This window comes from Condylura cristata, unplaced genomic scaffold, assembly GCF_000260355.1.
Source record: "Condylura cristata isolate star-nosed mole 26May11 unplaced genomic scaffold, ConCri1.0 scaffold00032, whole genome shotgun sequence".
In the NCBI taxonomy this organism is placed as follows: Eukaryota; Metazoa; Chordata; class Mammalia; order Eulipotyphla; family Talpidae; genus Condylura; species Condylura cristata.
In genome coordinates this window covers 3,832,928-3,852,885 of record NW_004567133.1, presented here as the reverse complement: position 1 = coordinate 3,852,885, position 19,958 = coordinate 3,832,928, and the positions used below count along the sequence as shown (strand labels likewise).

The 19,958-nt window shown below is 49.3% G+C and overlaps 1 protein-coding gene across 1 annotated transcript; it reads right to left on the bottom strand.

Annotated features, from left to right (window-relative positions):
• Positions 1 to 345: 345 nt before the first annotated feature.
• On the bottom strand, positions 346 to 11,739 carry NPTX2 (neuronal pentraxin II). Its single transcript, XM_004691941.2, has 5 exons — positions 11,136 to 11,739; positions 9,369 to 9,585; positions 4,261 to 4,505; positions 2,583 to 2,762; positions 346 to 1,764 (listed from the first exon to the last, which is right to left on the bottom strand). The coding sequence occupies exons 1-5, from the start codon at positions 11,550 to 11,552 to the stop codon at positions 1,537 to 1,539; spliced, it is 1,287 nt and encodes a 428-aa protein (XP_004691998.1). The 5' UTR covers positions 11,553 to 11,739; the 3' UTR covers positions 346 to 1,536.
• Positions 11,740 to 19,958: the final 8,219 nt, after the last annotated feature.

The window sequence follows — 19,958 nt, the reverse complement described above, 5'->3', positions numbered from 1 at the left end:
TATTCTGCTAGCCTTGGGCTAGTTTGCTCATCTTTTATTGATTCTTTAGGTTCTGAAGTCAGGCTGTTTGATTTTAGACCTCTCTCCTTTTTTATTCATTTAAGATTTATTTATTTGTGCATACAGAACTGGGGTACAGGCCAGAGGTGCAGGGGCGGTGAGAGGATTCACCAGAGACAGTGGGGAGCAGGACAGGCAGACTGTGGAAGTACACTGTTGACTAAGTTACCACCTACAGGCCTCTGGGTGCGCCCAGGTTAACCTGACTGGCCACCGTTCTGCCAGGAGGGCGCAGAGCCCCACCCTCCCTGTCCTCAGCCCGACACAGAGAAGACAGTCACCAAGGCATTTTCCAGTGCACTTTAATCAAAATTCCATCATCAGAATTCTTGTAGCATACAGTGTTGGGATGGGCAAGTCAACTTGGTCCTACAAATGGAATCTCCACAGATTTGCACTTCAAACATGTATGAAAAATAAAATATATAATATTTAGTTTTATAAATTTCCCCACTTCATCATTTTCCCTAAAAATAAATGACCACCTCTGTCCAATACATGAGGCAAGCCTGCAGTTGAGACACAAACACCAACCAAGTAACATCGTTTCCTACAAGAGTCCCCGGGGGCGGGGGGAGGGGGAAATACTGGAGACAGTCTGATGTTCACAAGAATCAACATGAATTAAAAGCTAGCACTTCTTCACGGTGGGGTGAGATTAAAAAGTGGGAGCCTGTTAATGACTGTTCTTTCCTGTTGGGAAAAAGAACATCCCCCAAACTATACCAAATGGCTGTAAAAGCTGCAACTGAACTTTTGGCACCAGTTGAGAAAAGAGGTCTTTCAAAGCCATACCCAGCGATGATTCTGTCAAAGTGTGGGTCCGGGGGAGGTGGCGGGAGGGATGGCGGCCCCGACATCTCCATTCCGTGTTCCTCTCTCGCTGCTCTCTGGGGCCACGGAGGCCCCATACACTTTGGAGAAGGGGGCCTGCTCTCCTCAAGATCCCGGGATGGGTTGATTCACAGCATGAAGAACACCTAGAGGAAGGCCCTTCTGTGGGGTCAGCAGAGGAGATGGAGCCTGCTTTGCTGTGTGCTCAGTGGACAGCAGGGTGTACTCAACACATGGGGTCACGGCCACTCCAGCAGACAGCTGCACAGTCGTTACAGGGGAGGGACAGAGGGTGCATGGCAGACACTGAGGGTCCAGGAGGGCAGGCAGGGCAGGGGCATTTACAGGAGCGCTGAGCAGGGCCTCAGGACTACAGTCCCCGCAAGGCAAGAAGGCCGCTACCAGCCCACCTGCAGCTCGGGGGCGCTGTCCCTACCCCGCTAAAGTGACAAAATCCAGTAACAAACAAACAAGCTGGTGACAAGTGCTGCCACAGAGCCTCAGTCTGAGAGATTCCCTGGGAATGGGATTTGGGGGCCCAGCTCATTCTAGCAAGAGGTTTACGCACAATTTAACAGGGGAGTAGTGACCCCACCCTTCCAGCAGGGTGGACCCGACACTGCCGTGTGCAGGGGGAGGTGGCTACAGGTCGAGCAGCCGCTCCTCGCACGTCTCCACCGGCCACTTGGAGGCGCCTCCGAACACGTCCACGTTGTTGTCCACCCAGGGGATGATGTTGCCCGGCATGTTTGTGGAGCAGTTGGCGATGTTGATAATCTCCTGGGCACGCAGGACACGGTCCCAGATGTTGAACTGGCTGAGCTCCCCCACAAATGCCTGCGTGGCATCAAACCTGCCCCCCACGGTGTCCTGGGGACAGGGACAGAAATCTGCATCAGTTCAAGTTCACAGGCAAACTCTCCCTGTCCCGTGAGCGGCTCCTGGGGGTGGAGGCCCGCCTGCAGAGTGGGCATTTTCTTGACCCCCCAAGTGTGGTCCCATTGCCTGACCACTGGGCTCCAGGCATGTTAGAACTGGACAGTTTACCTCAAACCGCCCCTCCCCCAATCTTACAGAGCAGTGACCGAAACTGCAGAAGGGAAGACACCTGCCCAAAAGCCCAAAGGGAGACCTACTCCTGGACCTGGCCCTCCCGGGGGTGGGGAGGAGTCATGGTCTCTTGTGGAGGGAGGGGCTGAGGAAGAGCTCAGACGCAAAGTCCCCAAAGCACCTGGATCTATCTCCTCACTTTCTGTCAGCCAACCTCAACACAGACTCAAACATCAGCTCTTCACCCAAAACAGACAGCCAGCTTAGGTTTCTCCTCTTCTAAGATGGCTACTTTCTTGAGGGTCTCCTCATTTTCCCTTCCCTTCCCATCTCCCCCACAGGACTGAGTGTCCTGCAGACACTGACCAGCAGCCACAGAAGAGTCAACACTGACAGCAGAGGCCAAAGCCGAGCAATGACCTGAGCCAGTCCTGCTCCCCAGAGGCTCCTTTCTGACTCTATCTGAACCCACCACACCGACCTCACTGCTTGTGCTCTGCCCCTCAGGCCTCAAGACAGCGTGGGCAGAGCTGCAGGACCTGGCCTGTCCAAGCTGGCCACCATGCCAGTGGCCGGGGCCAGACCCTTGGGGTGTGGGGCCCGGCCTGTGCGCTCAACTGTTCCCTGGCCACACCCACCTGCTCCTGCCCTAGGATCAGAACACCCCCCGGCTTGATGGGGTGCCAGGGGGCCAGGTTCTCCCCGGTGCCGAGCTTCTCCCCATCCTGGAAAGCTTCCCACATGCCGTCCCGCGTCGTCCAGGTCACACAGATGTGGTGCCACTTGCCGTCACTGACAAACAGGGGCAGCTGTGCAACCTGTGGACAGCAACACACAGGGCTCCCAGAGGTCAGAGCCCACCACTGGTCCCGGCACCCAGGGTCCTTCCTGGTCTCCCCTTCTCTGCTACGTGGGTAAGGGGCCCTGACCTCCCACTTCAGAAAGGTCCTCGACAGGAGTCACCATGTGTGTAACAGACACTCAAGCTGGGCCCTGGGGAGCTCCGCTTTCAACTGGACACTCTTGGCCCCTCACTTGACTGAGGGTCCCAGATACCAGGTAGCCTCAACAGGACAGATGTGTGACAAGCCCCGTGCCCAGACCATCTCCACTGCAGGCGAGGCCTCAGCTTCCGCAGAGACACTCAGGGTCTGCATGTGTGCGTGTCACCCCGTGTGTGTGTGGGGGGGGGCACACACAATGGGCCCCCCTCAGAGCTGGGGGTACTGCCAATGGCACTGCTTGCTGGCAGCCCTGTGAGCTCTCCACAGACCTGCTCCATGGAACCTCCAGTTGTTACTAATGGTCTCCTAGCAACCAACTCGGGTCTCCCTGGAATTGGCTGTTTACAAGATGTCTAAACAGCGATGAAAACAAGGCGGGCGGCCAGGCTTGCTGTGTCCAAGGCGTTATTTAGAACAATTAATCCCTAGCCCAGGGACAGGTCGCCACTGGAAGGAGCTCAGCAGGGGGATTCCACTGCACCCCAGGGCAGGCAGACTGTGCTCCTGGGGCCCCCGCAGCCACTCCAGCTTCTGCCTCCAGCGAGGAGAGTTTGAGGGTGCACTTTTGGCTGAATGATTTTAGAATGAAAGTTTTGAGGTGGGGCTGTGGGGGGGCTCCTCTGGACTCCCAGAACCGAGGTCTTGAGGAGCCCAACACGCCTGAATGGGCAAGCTACTTGTCTACTGAAGAAGTACGTTTACTCTGGCAAAGGCAAGACTCTAAGGATAGAAAACTTATCAGTGGTTGCCCTGGGCTGGGTGGAGGCAGAAGCTGACCACAAAGGGGTATGAGGAAACTTGGGGGACTGATGAAACTGTTCCAAATTTTAATTGTGGTGGATACACAGCTATGCATTTATCAATACTGGTCAAATCATACAACATTTGTGTATTTTATCTCTCTAACTTCCTTCCCATCACACCACCAAGAAGAGGTACTCATGAGGCGTATATGCATGCACTCAGAACCAGTCCATGCTCACACACCTGCTCTGCACTGCCCGGGGGAGCAGCCCTCAATGACTGGCCTAGCGACCAGCAGGAATTTAGGCTGGCAGGCAGGGACCTCCTCTTCCACCATCTCTGGGTCGGGACCCTCAGCTGCTTCTTGGCCAGACTCAGAGCTTGGATGTCTGATGGCCGCAGCTGCCACTCCTGGCTCTCGCCAGTCAGCTGCCCAGAGTAGGACTGAGTCAGGGCCAAGCAGACCCCATTGTGAGGACAGCCCCACCATCGGCTGTGGGACTGCCCCAATTTCTGTACCTTTGTGCATGGCCTCAGGAAGGGGTGTCGGTGGTGCGGGTGGCCTCACCTTGTCATTGATGAGCAGCTCGATGGGGTTGTTGCCCCACTCGATCAGCACAATCTCATTGGCCTGCCCAGGCACTGCATAGGAGAATGGGGTGCCAATGCCCGGCGAGGCGCTGGACCGCAGCCACAGGCAGATGGTGAAGGCGTAGAGCTCGGGCAGCGTCTTCTTGATCTTGCCATACAGGTAGTTTGTGCGGAGAGGGAGGGATACCTTGAATGCATCAGGTGACTTGAAGGCACTGTTGCCTGGGGGTTGGGACAAGAGAGAGGCAGCCGTCAGTTAGTCCACCCCTCCAGCAGAGCCCTAGGCGACAGCTCACCAGGATCCCTCGGCCCGCTAGCAGCCAGACGCTGTTCTGATGCTCCAGGAGGAAACAAGAACACCTGCCTCTTAAGCAGCTGGGACTTTGTGGGGAAGAAGGTCCAGATACTAGCAACAGGTACAAGAGAGGTCAGCCACAGCCCTGCTACGGGGGTGGCTGGGGCTAAGAGGGTGCCACCAGAGGTCTAAGGAAGAGAATCTGAGCTGGAACCTGAATGCAAACTGGGGGAGAGAAGATCACTCAGAGACCATGGTGTACATGGCTCCCAGAAGGCCTGGGAACACAGGTAGAGAAGGCGGGCACCCCTTCTTTCTAGGAAAGAGGCCACCTGAAATCCAGAGAAGAAAGCTGTGGTCCCCCCTGGTTATCACTTCCCATCTTCATAGCCATGAGGACTGGACAGCTGAGTAAGGGGCAGGGCAAGCTGAATTTCAATGCATGGCTCAAGGAGGTCAGACTTGGCCAAGTCTGATCCCTCGGTTAGTTCTTTGAAATCTTTGTCCCTTGGGTTCCTTCAGTAAGAGCAGGGTGGGGACCCATGGACTTGGCCTTGGGGAGAGAAGTCTTACAGAGACCAAGTACTTGGGAGACAAGTCAAGCCAGGTCACTTCTTGGGCGGAGTCACCACTGCCAAGCCAAAGGGGACAGGTGCCCCTATCTTTCCTCCCCAAGAGCAGAGGGAGTTTAGGGACCATGTCCTGCAGCTTGGAATCAGTGGGAGGTAGAAAGGTGCAGGTATCTCTCCCCACCTAGGGTAACACACGTGTCAAGAGCCTCAGTCTTGGGCGCCTGCCTGGGCTGTGGGGTCCCCTCACACAGCTGTCCCTCTGGTAGATGCCATGTCTAAACTCTCTGAAAATAACTGGTAATTTTTGGGGAGTGATTTTCAATACAGTTTTAATTTAAGCTCAAAATTCACAACAAAAGTAAAGAGAGAAGGGGAGCCCCAATGGGGATCACATATTCTGCAGCGTGCAGAGCACCAAGTAATTCCCTGAGCTGTCTTGGCAAAAGCTTCCCTCCTATTTGGGGACCAGGCACAGATGGTGGTGGAGCCTAAATGCCCCTCATTCATTCAACAAGTACTCATTAAGCACCCACAGGGCCAGAAGGTCCCACTGCATTAGACAGGCCCCCCAACCCGGCCCTGAACTGCTTGAGTCATGGGCTGAAATCCAGCCCTGTCTTTACCTTTCTGTAGAATACGAGTCAGATGAGGGAGCCTCTCTTCTCCGAAGTCCCCCAGACCCGCTTCCCGTCACAGTAATAACACAAGGGAGAAGCTCGTGGGCACCATGTCTCACATGGAAGACCATGTGCTGGGGAAGCAGCGGGCTCAGGCCACCCTTCCAACCTCTCTGCAAGGGGCAGCAGAGAAATCCTCAATGCGGGGCCTCATGGAGTCTTTACTCGAGCTGCTGATGGTGCAGTCCTGCCTGGCCCATCTTGGCTTGCCAAGGCCAGGCACCTCCCCAGCAGAGCCTAAGGAGCTGCAGAGCATCTGGCTTGGGAGACAGGAGAGGCCGGGTCACCTGGGGAAGCCTAGGCTGGGGCGGGGCCAGGGGTTGACTGGGACCAGACTCATATTGGGCTGAAGCAAAACAAAAATAACCAGAAACCCCCAACTCCCTGATTTCAAAGCTTGCAGAGCAGAGCTGAGACACTGAGTGAGGTGTCTCAGATCACACAGCTAGGGCAAGAGAATGAAGTCACCGGAGCTCCTCTTCCCTCTACAGGCTGCCTCTAGTATTCAACCCATAAGTGACAAATGGCCATGTTCTTCAGGAAGGAATCATAATCAAACCAGAGAACACGCCTCCACCCTTGCAGGCTGGCTGGCTTAATAAAGCTCGGTAATATTGTCAGTGTCGGTAATATTGTTAGCTTGGTGGCACCAGATAGGTTTAATTAGAGCCGGGAGAGCGAGGGGCAGAGGAAGGGGCCTATCCAGAAAGCTGGCACCCTCTATTTATATAAAACAGCTCGGTGGTTCAGGGGAAACTTAGTTAAAGCCAATTAAGGAATTAAAAGGCCTAACCAATAAATCAGAGACTGCAGGTGGCAGACAAGGCTACGGAGGGGCCAGCTGGGCCCAGAGAGACAAGGGTGGGGCTGGTCAAATAGCCATTGTCAGGAGGCCCTTGCACTGAGCTGGTCTCACAGCAGAAAATGAGCACCCTTGGGCCCTAGGCAGCACAGGTACCCTCCTACAGGGCTGGACTCTCACCACTGGCTCCAGGAGCTGCCTCCCAGCAGAGCTCAGCCTGCACAGCCTTCCAGGCTTTAGTGTCAATGACTTTGTATGTCCAGGTCACCCAGCACCAACTTCCAACCCTAGCTCTATAGCCTGACCCCACCGACCATCTACCAACTAATACCTCCCTTGTAGGGTTGTTGCAGGGGTTACAAAGATCCAGAATGTGGAACCCCTAGCCCAGCTTCTGGCCAGAACAAGCACTTAATAGGCAGGGAATGATGGACTGAGGCCAGAATCCCCCCAGAGCTCCCCACTTTGATCCATTTCCTCCAGGCTCAGCTGAACACTAAGGAACATGGTGTTTTCTATGCCTGGTAGACCTGGGGGATGGAAATTGACATATCACTTCAAACTTATCACAAACAGGACTCAGATTTGTCCAGAAGACAAACCAGTCAGCGAAATGATCCCTTTCCTCCAAGACTCATCCCATATGGGTTGGCACACACAGGGAGGTTCTGGAGGCCTCGTGAGGGCTCAAAAGGCTGCAGCAGCCAGTAGAAGCTGAGCTGCTCCTCAGTGCCAGGTCCTGGGGCTCAGCCACCCAGGAGCCCTGGCCTGTCGAGCAGAACTCTCACCTGGACACTTGAGATCCGTGCTCGACCAGCTCTCCATGGAACTCAACCATCAAGAATCGGGCTGGTGGGGGGAGTCCTGGCTGGTCTTTTCTGGCTATGAACATGAACACACAGGCTGGGATGGGAGGGACAATCACAAAGTGACAGCTTTGGGGTGTCCAAATCCAAAATGAAGGACCTCGGAGGAAGCTAAATGAAACTCACCACCAGCCTGGAGCCAGAACAAAATGCAGGGGGTGGGAGGTGGGTTTAGGTGACTGTTGCTGCTTACTGACAGGGGAACCCAGGCCCCACCTCAGTCCCCTCTCCCCAAATGACCCATATCTGGTCAAGAACTTCTGAGCATTTTCTTTAGCTGAAGAGTAGGTTTCACAGAAGTGTTGTCACAGGGGTCCAGCTCTCAACACACTGCCCAGTGCTACTCCCAACACAGCAGACTACTAACCACTAGCAGGCAGGCTCCCATAGCAACTCAACTGCCATGTGGCCATGGGGGTTGCAGCCACCCAGGGCAGATGCCTCCTCCACTCAACAGTACCCCCTTAAAGGTCCTAACTGTAGACGGCCTGTTCCCAAGCCAGGCATGGCCCAGGTTCCCCTGACAGTGGAGGGGTGATCAGGGAAGGCTACCACCTTCCCAGGGGACCCATGGCTGCTTCCTCCCCACCTGTCCTGTGAGAGAGGCCACAGCTGCAGCTGCTCACTGCTGCCTCTTGACAACTAGTGAGTTTCCTGGGATCATCCAACAACAGAGGTGAGACAGAGAACTTTTTTTTTTTAACTCAAGAGTCCAGATCTAACAGGTAGGCCACATGCACCCCTTTCCAAGAAGGGTAAGGAAGAAAGCACAGACAGTTGTAGAGGAAGAGAACAGGAAAGGGATGAAGGTCTGGAATTCAGGTTGTTGCTGGAATACTAAGTCTCCCAACCCAGATTTCCTGCACCCCAACCAACTTCCCTGAGAAAGCAGCTGAACATTCCACAATGAATATTTTTCTACCAGGTCGGGAAAGTGAGTATGGAAAAACTGCCTTTGCTGGGCAATGCAGCTGAAAAGATGATGATCCTACAGCCCACTGCCAGCGAGCCTGAAACTTCACACCCCACCTCCCTAGCAGTTTGGGGGTTGATAAGGCAGCCTAAATTATCTCAGGCCCTTGAGCCCACCCCTTCTGATCTTCTGGGGGAGAATGTATGCACCAGAATGTGAGCAGAACACACAGGGAATCTGCTGCAACAGCAATGAGTAAAGAGAGGCTGAAATGCCCAGGTGGAGGAGGACAGGATGAGGTTGTGTGTCCATGCTGCTCTGGGGCACTGACTTTTCCAAGGACAATCTAGTGGGGCTAACTCCCAGGAGGACCATCCTCAGACCCCCTTTTCCATGCTGTGGCACAACCTCTGCTAACGGCCTGGGTCTGGCTATGAGTGGTGGAAACTAGGCCCCTCCCAGCAGCGATCAGCCTCTTCCCTGAGTCTCTTGGATGAGGTGCCAATAAGTCTGTTAAGTCAGCCCGACTGTGGGGGAGTCTCGTGGGGGAGAAACACAAACCCTCTGTGCACCAGGAGCAAGCGATGACTCAGGTTGACAAAGCAACACTTCATCTGAAAGTCAGAGAAGGGAGAAGGGGCTGCTTCTTGAACTGTAAGGAATCTGGTGATCTCCTGCCCCTAGGACAGGTGCAGGATTCTTGCATCAAGAAGCAAGAGCAGCCTCAGAGCCCACCCAGGGCGAACAGCCTTGCGCTGAGTCAGCACAGGAGCCTGGGGAGCCACTCCCTCAAGGCCCCAAATGGCCTGTCTGTCTTTGGGCAAGAAAGCTCTGCCTCTGGCCCCTTACTGCCTGTTCCCTCTTGCCCTGAGCCCAGCTTCCCTGGCACTGAAGCTACGAAACAGCAGGGCAGGGCTGAGGGGAGACAGCCAGGGGAGTGATAAACAAGCCACCACTGACCCCGCTCCAGCTCCGTCACCCTCTGCAGCAGGGCGTTCAGGGTAGTCTCCGTTTGCAGCCGGTGAGCCGAGGTCTCGTTGTGGAGCAGGCTCTTCTCGTCCTCCAGCTCTGCCACCTTGCGCAGCAGCTGCCTCTCCAGCTCCCCCAGCCGCCTCTGGAGCACCTCTCGAAAGTCACCAGGCAGCACGGAGTTGGACACGTTCATACGGAGCTGATGCTTTTGGACAGGGGAGAGGGTGAAGTGTTAAGGCCAGTTAAAGCCTTTGTGAACTGTAACTCTAAGGGCCCCACCACCCACAGAGACGCCCCCAGCCAGCCCAGGCACCCGGGGAAGCCGATCACTAGTGCTTTCTCATCCCGCTGGAATGGAGAGGATTTCAAAGTCAGACAAGAATCACTTTGCCGCAATATTGTAAACTTATGAATCGCATCTTCCCCTTTCAGAAAGCTGTTTGTCTCCTCTTACTAAAAAGTCAAAGTTATAACCAGCACCTATCATTCTAGGGTGAAGACAAAAACATAGCAAGGAAAAAAAAAAGGAAATCAAATTGGTACTCAAAACTGATGAGCTTTCATCTAGTATGAAAACAGCAGAATAACTATGCAGGCAGAGATGTCACTGGAAAACAAGAGATCTAAAACACGACTATCCAGAAGTCCATGAATCTTTGTTTTTTATGCTGTTTCTAAAACCTTGCTTCCTGTTTCTGTTACTCCTCCACATGTTGGCTCTGGATGCTGGAGGGTGTCGCTAGCCTGTGTCCTCAGCAAGCCATTTATCCCTCTCGCTAAGTGTTCCGGATTGTAAAATGCAGATGATAGATAGATCTGCCTCACAGGATTGTTGCAAGAGTTAAAAATTAAGACACTGCCTGATGCATAGTGTGCAAAAACATTTGTTGTTATTAGTCGGAATGAATCAAGGGCTGTACAGATGCTGAAAGTACTGTATTTAGAGATCACACCACGGGAAACTCAAGTAATTTTGCAATCATTGCCACCTGTAATTGAAACCTACTTTTACTAATAAGTATTTTGGTAAACATTTTGTGATAGAAATGCCCATACTTCTTCAATGGGGTGGAAAGTAAAAGTGCAAATTAAGTATTTCTCTCTCAAAGTTCCAAAATGCATACCCAAGAGAGCAAAGCAAGCGGACCAGCAAGTCACTGACAGGTGTCTTTGAAGTTAACAAGATTTTCTCCAAGGCGCTTTCTGGTTGGGCTGGCGACCCACCCAGGCGACTCCAGCCACTACGGGGAGGTCTCCTGCTGTTGGAGTTCAGGGCAAACCTGATTTATAAAGGGAAACAGGGGACGCACGAGGCGGCTGACCTAACTCGACAGTCTCACGTCACCATATACCACTGAGCGCTTCCCCTGCCGGCTGGGGAGATTTGGAGCTTTGCAGTAAGAGAAAAAAGGTGGCAGGGTTCTCAGCCCCAACCTCGGGAAACTGTCGGCGGCACAGCAGGCAGTCCCGGAGCAGGGGAGCATTAACCCTTTCCTTCCAGCAAGGAGGTGGGAGGGGACGGGGTCGAGCGATCAAATAAGTTTCTGGAGCTGGACTGAGAAACCCCCTCCTCACCCAACGACCGTCAAATTCAGTTCGCGTCCGAGAGGGCTCCGGGCAGCCGTGTTCCAGAAAGCCTCGCAGACTGGACCAAGCCCCCGAAGACTTCTCCATTACCCCCGGCCCCCGGCCCCCGGCCCCCGCCTCGGCGCGGAGCCTCTGGGGCGTCCCTCCAGCGTCCCAGCACCCTGCTACCTCGAGACTCTCCAGGCGGTCCTTGAGGGTTTGCAGCGAGCGACTGAGCTGCTCCACGACGTGGCCAGGGTCCCGCGGCAGGTCGCCCATGGTATCCTTGCCCGTGCCCTTCGCCTTGACGCCCGCCTGCCCTTCGCAGCGTGCCAATTTACCGGTGAGCTCGCGGATGGCCTCGCGCTGAGCTCCCAGCGTCTCCTTCTGCTGCACGACGGTCTCACGCAGCTGCAGCACCGCGGCCCGCAGCTCGTCCTCGGGGCTCAGCGCGCCGCCCTGCATGGGCATCGCGGGCAGCAGGCAGCCGGCACGCGCCGCCTCCGGGGGCAGCGCGGTGCACACGAAGCGGTTGCCGGGTGCCGGGCCATCCTGGGCCCTGGCGGCCACCGCGAGCGCCACGCCGGCAGCCAGCAGCGCTAGCATCCCGCTTCTGCCGCGCTCACTTCAGCATAGGCTAGGCGGGCGCCGTCGGGGCGCGGGGCGCGGGGCGCGGGGCGCGGGGCGCGGGAGCCTTCACCGCCGCTACGTTGGGATGTGCAGCTCGAGGGCAGCGTGAGCGCGGGAACCCACGGAGCCAGCCGCCGCCGTCCAAACTCTCAGTTCCCAGCGACTACCTGCCCCTGCCGGCCCGCGCGCCCTATCTTAAGCAGGAGGAAGGCGGGGATTGCGCGTGGGGGGCGGTGCCGGGAGCTCTGATTGGCCCAGCCGATGGCGCGTCGGCTCAGGGGGCGGGACGGGGGCGCCAAGAGCCCGCGCGGCAGGCAGGCTGAGAGCGCGTGGGCTGGAGACAGGGGCAGCAGCTCGTAGCTCCCGCGTCGGCCTCCGTCCGGACCCCTCAGGAAAGGACGGTGAAGTTAAACACGCCATGGATGCCTTCTGGAGGCCTCGGCCGGTGTGTCCAGGGACACTTGGATCCATCCGAGGACGCGCGTCACTGACTGAGGAGAAGCGGGAGTCCCCTGATGCCCTGGCAGCCTCTGGCAGCCTCAGGCAGCTACTGGGCTTCCCGGGCAGCCTCCCGGGTTGGGGGGGGGGGTGTGGGTAGCCCTTACTTGACTAGTGAACCGGTGAACAGGAACCCCAGGCTGTACTGGAACCCAGGGCTACCATCCCTAGTCACTGGGTCAGAGCTGCCGGCCACTGCACCCTGAATGAAGGCGGAGAGGAACGGTGTGAGGGCCACTTCCGGGACGTGCACACGTTCCCAGGACGGTTCCTATCTTGGAAAGAATTCTTGGGGCCTCGAGGACCAGACCAGACAGTTGCTGGCTGCAAGGAGGGGATGACCCACCATAACGTCCAGTGAAAGGCGTGGATACAATGGGGGCCAGTCTGGAGCCACCAGGTGGTGACCTCATTTTGCAAGACCTACCAGACCGCAGTCACCATAATGGTGTCACCTAGTAAAACAGTCCCCAACCCTTGTTAGTGGGGTGCCCACATGTCCATTTCACACTTTGAAACTGTTATCCTCAGATTCTTGGGGAGAACAGATTTGGACAGAAATCTGAAAGGGAGGAGCAAGTGTGTTTTAAAAGCTCGGTTTACAAACAAATTCAGAGAGATTTTGATACACAGCCACAGGCTGAGCTGGTTTACTGCACATTGTAAATGGAAATCTTTATTTTTTTCTCTATGTTTTTAAGAAATCTGGTTGCAAGGTCATTAATCACGTTGTCCATTTTACCAGAAACAAATGGATTTGTCACTTGTGTACAGAAGCTGAGGTTGATTCTGGAAGCCAATTGTATCAAAATAAATGAAATTATTATGATAATATAGAATAGACTGCAGTGATTAATCTCCAGAAACCAAATTTTGACCTGCATTGCACTTCAAACAATAGCTTCTGTTATGTAAATAGTTTAGGGTTTTCAAGGACAATGTTGCTGAATTACAAGAAAAGTTCTATTCATGAAAGTCTTTCCGTGGATAAAAATTAGAGACAGGAAATCTGGTCTACACAATACCCAAATCACAGAACAATGGAAGTAATGATGGTTCAGGTAAGAATATTCATTAATAGGGGCCCTCCCTGGTGGTGCAATGGTTAAAGCACAGCACTAAGAAGCTTAAGTCACTTCCGCATATGAGTTCGATTCCTGCCTGCCCTGGAGGAGATCCACATGGCCAGGCAGACCTCTCCTGACCTGCCCGCTGTTCCCCTCAGCAGTGTACTTTGTCGATCTGCCTGTTCTGCTCCCCACACTGTCTCTGGTGAATCCTCTCACCCTCCGCATTTCTGGCCTGTACCCCTGTTCTATATGAATAAATAAATAAATCTTTTAAAAAAGAATATTCATTAATAGAATAGATATGAAGTGGGGATAAGGCTTGACAATTGGCTAAGATCTCTGTGGGTCTGCTTCGGTTGGTGGTATCACTTTCATGTTGTAAATATAACCTTGAAACAACTAATTCCTTCTATATCCTCTTACTTCAGCTCCTTGAAAACATTCAAAGTTCAAATAAGCTGACATATACACAATTACAATAAAGAAGGTAATAAGGTTAGAAAGCACTTTATAAAATCTTTCATTTTAGATGATTCCATAAGGCACCAATGTTCAGAATTATCCAGATAAAGATTTGCCTTTCAACTTTCACTCCTAGGTCTGATTTTTTATACTTGTAAGCTTAGATGTATCTTAATTAGATATGACAGTAGAGTAATATCACCTATACTGTTCCATGTAACTATGACACAGATTGATAAATTCATGTTTGCAACTACTTGAAATAGAAGCTTGTTCCTTTAATGATTAAATAAAATTAAAATTCTAATTTCCTCCAGAAGAAAGGCAGTATCCAAAAAGACATAAAAAAAGCAACTCCTCTTAAAGTTCTCAAAGGAAATTTCACTGTATGGAGTGATTAGTAGAATTGCCAATGCCCAGATGGAAAGACCCAGGCATCTAAGATGTTATTTTTTGGGGAAGAAGTATAATTAGAAGTCTAGTTAATAGGGTATATACTATTTAGGGTTTTCTTTTGTATTTGTGGTAAAAAGGAAAAACTGCTGGCATAGGAACAAGAGGACTGAGTACTAATACCAACTGTGTCACTAGCTAAGTGATTTTGAGCAAATCATTTCTCCTCTCTGGATATCAGTTCTTCACTAAAGGGATTGGGCTAGACTCTGAAAGGCCCTTCTGGCTAAGCTCAGGAGCCAGTAGTTTGAAAAAACATCACTGTTCAGTGTGATGAATGTCTTAGAGCCTTGTTCTTGCTGTATGGCTTTCTGTACAGCCACATGTACTGCTAAGGGTGAGTATGGGAAGTGGGGTGTTTGTGTAAACCTTCACACAGGAGTTGCTGTAACTGTGTTTGAAAGCTGCTCTCAACACCACCAAAGTTCACCCTTGATTTACTCACAGCACAACAACCTTGTCTACCTGAAAGAGCCTGCCTCTCTGACTCATGCTACCCATGAGGATGGTTATGTGAGCGACAGCAACTAGGGCCCACAGATTTTCCTTCACTTGAAAAGTCGTGCAGATCTGCAGCAGTGAATCAGCTCCAACTAATCCCTTAGTGTAACTGATGCTGCAGCATAGTAACCACCCACTCATTCACTATATCTTCTGGCTTCCAGGTCAGCTGAGAGCCCAGTATGGATTTAAACCGTGCTGGGAATCCTGATGAGCTCATTCCGCCTCCATTTTATTGCCCCATCTGTCTGGTTCCCTTGTTCTTCTCACATGCATTTTTATCTTGGTCTTCTGGGAAATGTGCTAATTTCCACCATGGTGTCAGAGGATCCAATCTTATACTTTCTTGCATTCCCCCCTCTTTTTCAGTGCCACTTGGGAAGTCAAGAATGGGGGTGTGAGCTCAATAACAGAATCCAAGGACAACTTCCTGCAAGTATGACTCAGGAACTGTCCTCGGTGCTGAATTTCGATTGGGAGGGAAACTGTATTGTGACTTTTTAAAAAAGAAGTATTCACTGCAGCTACAGTGAAATTTGGAAGCTCCAAAGAATCCTAACAAATAGTCTTTATGTCTAAAATGCTAAAGCCCTTTCAAGAGTGGAGTTTTCACTAAACTGGACTGTGGTAGGTAGAGTAGAAAGGGCTTGAGCATTGGAGTCAGGCAGCTCTTGTTTCAATCCTAGTTTTATAATTTGCCATTTGACCTTAAGAGGATAGCTTCAGTTGTTTGGGCTTTCTTTTTTAAACCTCCAACATCAAAGTTTTGTTGTGAGGCTCGAACGAGATGAGGTGTGTGAACACTTTGGTGCATAATAGGCACACAATAAATAATAATTTTCCTGTTCTCCACTGAATCCAGAGCTGAATTATAAGTTTTTTGCAAGTTTAAATATTTCCTTTATTTTCTCTAATATCTACATAGAATTACATAAAGCAATAATGCTTGAGAAAAAACAGACCAACCTCTTTAGAGAGAAGACAAAGGATGAAACTTATCAGTCTCAACATGGGAAAGCCATTCTACTTTGTGGAGATTTTATAAAAGATTAAAGCATTTTGATTTGAACCTTAATCAAAAGATTCAGTCAAACTAAACTATTTCACTTATACACTAACTTAAACTATATCACCAGACTGAAAGCCCAGACCCAACTAAAAGGTTTGCAGCCCTTAACATTTCAGTGATTCTGATTTTGTATTGCATTGGGTTCCTGTGAGATATAAGGGCTCCAAATAAAGCAAATGTTCCTTCATCAGTGCATCTGGGTTCTTTTTGAATAACATATTTCTGGTTTAATTTTGGGAGCATGTGATAGGAGACATTGAGTTTCAGGGAGTGTTCCTTTGCAAGTATATTATCACATGTGACTGGAAAGCAATGATTTTGGGGGAGTGATTGATTTAATTGCCCAACTGATTTCAACAAACAAACAAGGCTTTTGGAAGCATCTTCTGATCTCAAGTGATAGAACAAATTGCTGCATAAACCAGGGACAATGTCTTAGCTCAGTTTTTTAAAGTAAAGGATAATAGGATGGGGATGGGAAAATACTGGGGGAAAGGACCCCAGGAATTTGGTTTGCTTTGAGGAAACACTCTTCAGAATGTAGTCTCAATTTTTTTCTGTATTAAAAAGCATTGCCTCACTTCATACAAGTTTCATGTGCAGGAATTGGCCTATCTAATATAGATTTGTAGCTTACTTTCTCCTATAGTTTAACTACATGGGTATCTTGTGTTAATCTTTGGAAGTGAGGGTTATAAGAAATTTTATAGAAATAGTTTAAGAAAAGTTCAAAGCTCCTATGTCTGTTAACAGCAGGATCAAACTGGAACTTAGCTTCTGATTCCCAGTCTAAGGGCCATTTTCTCTATATCACTCCCTCCCCAGATCCCAATTTACTGATAAACACTTAAAATTCTTGGATTCTTTTTAAAAAAAAAGCTTTCTTTAAAATAAGTAATTGGCTATACCAAATTCAACGACCATTTCCCACCTCCTGGAACTCACTGCAGCATTCAGCATTGTTGGCTAAGTCCTTTTTTATTGGTACTTTCTACTATTGGTTTCTGTGATATGTTCTTTTTCCTTCTTTTCTTCCTTCTTCCCTCCTGCCCTCCCTTCCTTCCCTTCTCTCCACCTCCTTTCACTAACTGCATCCTTGATAGACATGTCCACAGTTATCATGGCTGTCTCCTTTCCCTTAATATACTCACTACCTGGATAGTTTTATGCATGTAGCTCTGATCTCTATATTAGCTATTTCCTTCCTGATCTGTGCAGAGATCCAAAGCATAAACCAACTACATTCTGGACAACTCAGGATAAACTACAATATGTACTCAACTAAATTCACTGTTCTCTTCACCATCCTTCCTTTCTTCCTTCTGTATTGGCTCTCTTTGATGTATTAATGCACTCCAACTTGTCTAAATAGAAAATTTTGGATCCATCCTGTCTCCTCTCCAACTCCCAAATTAATTCAAATTTCAGACAGTTTCTACGTCCTAATTTTGCTTTTAAAGTATATGAACTCTATATTTACTGATACAACCTCATTACTTCTGTTCTACACTATAGAATTGCTTCCTAACTCTACCATTTCCACTTCAGCTTGCATTTTATTGCCAGATCAATTTTCTGAAAGCACAACTCAAAAGTATCTAATTCTTCTGCTCAGAAGCTGCCAGTATTTCCCTAGGCAATTTGCATTTAGCCTCCATCATCTGCTCCTCCTTCCTAATCAACCTCATTTCTACCATATCCCTTGATCCCTTCACTCCAATTAAAATAAACTATTTTATGTTTTTTCACCATGGCCTCCACTTTCCATCCTTCAGATTTGGATGGTGGCTGTTTCCTACATCTAGAACCACAAACCTCAGCCTCTCCATTTCCAAGCCCCATAACAAAATATGCATGTGCTAAGTATACTGCTTAAGCCTGCAACTAATAGCTTGATTAATAGTTTAATCTCTATTTTATTTATTTATTTATTCATACAGAAATGGGGTACAGGCCAAAGATGCGGAGGGTGAGAGGATTCACCAGAGACAGAGCAAGGTGCAGAACAGGCAGATCAATGAAGTACACTGCTGAGGGGAGCAGCAGGCAGGTCAGGAGAGGTCTGCCACGCCATGTGGATCTCATCCAGGGCAGGTGGGGATTGAACTCATGCGGAAGTGACTTAAGCTTCTTAGTGCTGTGCTTTAACCTGCTGAGCCACCAGGGAGGGCCCTAATCTCTATTTTTAAACAAACAAACAGTATCAAGAGTCCTGTTTTAATAGCCACCTAAACTAGGAAATATAAAGAACATGTGTGTCTGCTGCAGGCAGCGGCAGTGTGGGCCATAAGGTGGGGAGGTGCTCCCCAGTTTTGCACACATGTTACCTTTCCACAAAGTTAACCCTAGCTTTTCTATCTGAAGTGACAATGTGAAAGACAAGTTTTTATCTCCACATTTGTTATTTCTTTCACTACTTTTACTTCTGCCTTATAATTATCTTCTCTATTGAACTAGGAGCTCCTTAAGGGCAACATCTAGGCCTAATATACTTTCTAATTTTGGTAGCTAGTGTGTTGGATAACTTGGTGCAGAACTGTGATAGTGCTGTCAGAGAAAAACAAAGAAGAGTTTGCTCAATACATAATCTTCTCTGAAATTTTGCAAGAAGAAAGTTACTGTTAGAATGGCAGGAGATATTTTCATGGAGACATTGGGAATTAGATTAGCCACTGAAGGAATAAAGTACAATAAAATAGAAAGCATTGGGTATCTGGAGGAGTAGACAAGAGAAGGAAAGGTTGAAGCCACTGAAGAAAAAGCAAGGTATATAGTTAGCGATCTCTGACATTTAGCCCTCTGTTACAAGTCTGTGCTCTGGTTCCAAGGATGCCTTAAGATAAATTTATTTCATTTGCAGCAGATATCACTCACCTACATCCATAAGGAAAAACAAGGTCACTTTAGGGGTGGGGGTGGTAGGTGACCAGAATATGTATTTGCAAGAATGAACAAAGTGTGAGTAGTAACAATGTTCAGTTTTTTTAATTGAGCAAAGGAAAGTGGGAATTTGTGTCTGAAATGTCTACACATCCCAGACACTCTGAAATTTTCCCATCTGGATACCCAGATGGAAGTAACACAAAAATGGCGGGGAGAGGAGGGCAAGCATTTTTTCCCTTGCTGGTTCTCTAACACCACTTGATAGGGGCTAAGGTGAAATTAAAAAGGAAAGAACCTCGATTCCAGCACTAGCGAGGGTTCTGAGCCCGGAGAACAACTGGATTTAGAGGACCACTGTCCCAACAAGTTCTCCAATGCATTTATTCTTAACACATTAGGTTCAGTACAGCCTTTAGCTTTGAACTAAAATTCCTATTGACTCTTTCATCTCAGCTGAGTTCATTTATTCCCTCTAGGATCCTGATGTTCATACCTGGGATAACCTTTCCTTAGCTGAATGAAAGGTGCAAAGAGACTGCATATTTTAGGCTGTTAATCAGAGAGCAATTGCACTATTATAGAGCCTCCAACAGGAAAATAGGCTCATCTATGTTCCAGATGTCCCGTTGCCATATCCACTCAGCTCTAGACCACATGAAGTGAATTAAGCCCTTCATGTGCATTGCTGCTTTTGTTGCTGAGGTGGCTGCTTATTCTATCCAGACTCTTTTTTTCTTTTGCTCTGTGATTCAGCCCCACTAATGAACAGCCCATCTGTGTTGAAGGGGGTAGAGGACATTTCCCTTAAATTTAAGAAGTTTAAATAAATCAATTTTCTCAGATTTTTTTTTCCTCTTCAAAATAGCCTTTTAAGCCATCTTTATTGCACTCCCCAATTCAAATCCCAGTTGGGATTCATTAGGAAATAGTTAAAACCAATATTATGAAGGAAAATTCTTTTGTAGGAAGAGATACTGTCTTATGATTGGTTTTTAAATCTAGCTTCCTGAAAACTACCTAAGGTAGAAAGAGTTTATGAGAACAAAGGCATACTGTTTTATTGCAGGCTTGAGTCTTTGGGTTTGACAGATAAGGTCAACTTAATGCCAAAACAAAACAAAACAAAACAACAACAAACCCTCTTATGACATGAAAGCAAAAAGAATCTGAGTCAATGTGTGATATTTTAGGTCAAAGCCTAGAGCTCATCTTTTTATTGTATTTCATCTTTTTCTTTGCCATTTTTGGTATTAAAAAGAATTCTCTAATTTCCAAGTCCTATTATAAAATAAATATTCATTAAGTGTGCTACTTGAAACTTGTAGCTAATGTCTTGATGTTTAATCTTTATCTGTTAAACAAATAAGTAGCATCAGGGATCCTATATCAAAAGCTACCTAAGTCAGTGAGTAAAAAGAATTCCTGCATTTTTTTGAGTGTAGTGGC

Bases quoted from the DNA above. Each gene is read 5' to 3' on its own strand.
- NPTX2 (XM_004691941.2), bottom strand. From the start codon at position 11,552: ATGCTAGCGCTGCTGGCTGCCGGCGTGGCGCTCGCGGTGGCCGCCAGG. The intron at 4,506-9,368 runs GTCAGTGGTGGC...CCCAACCCCCAG, and splicing joins GGTGACGGAGCTGGAGCGGG to GCAACAGTGCCTTCAAGTCA. The intron at 1,765-2,582 runs GTGGGTGTGGCC...CCCTGTCCCCAG, and splicing joins TGATCCTAGGGCAGGAGCAG to GACACCGTGGGGGGCAGGTT.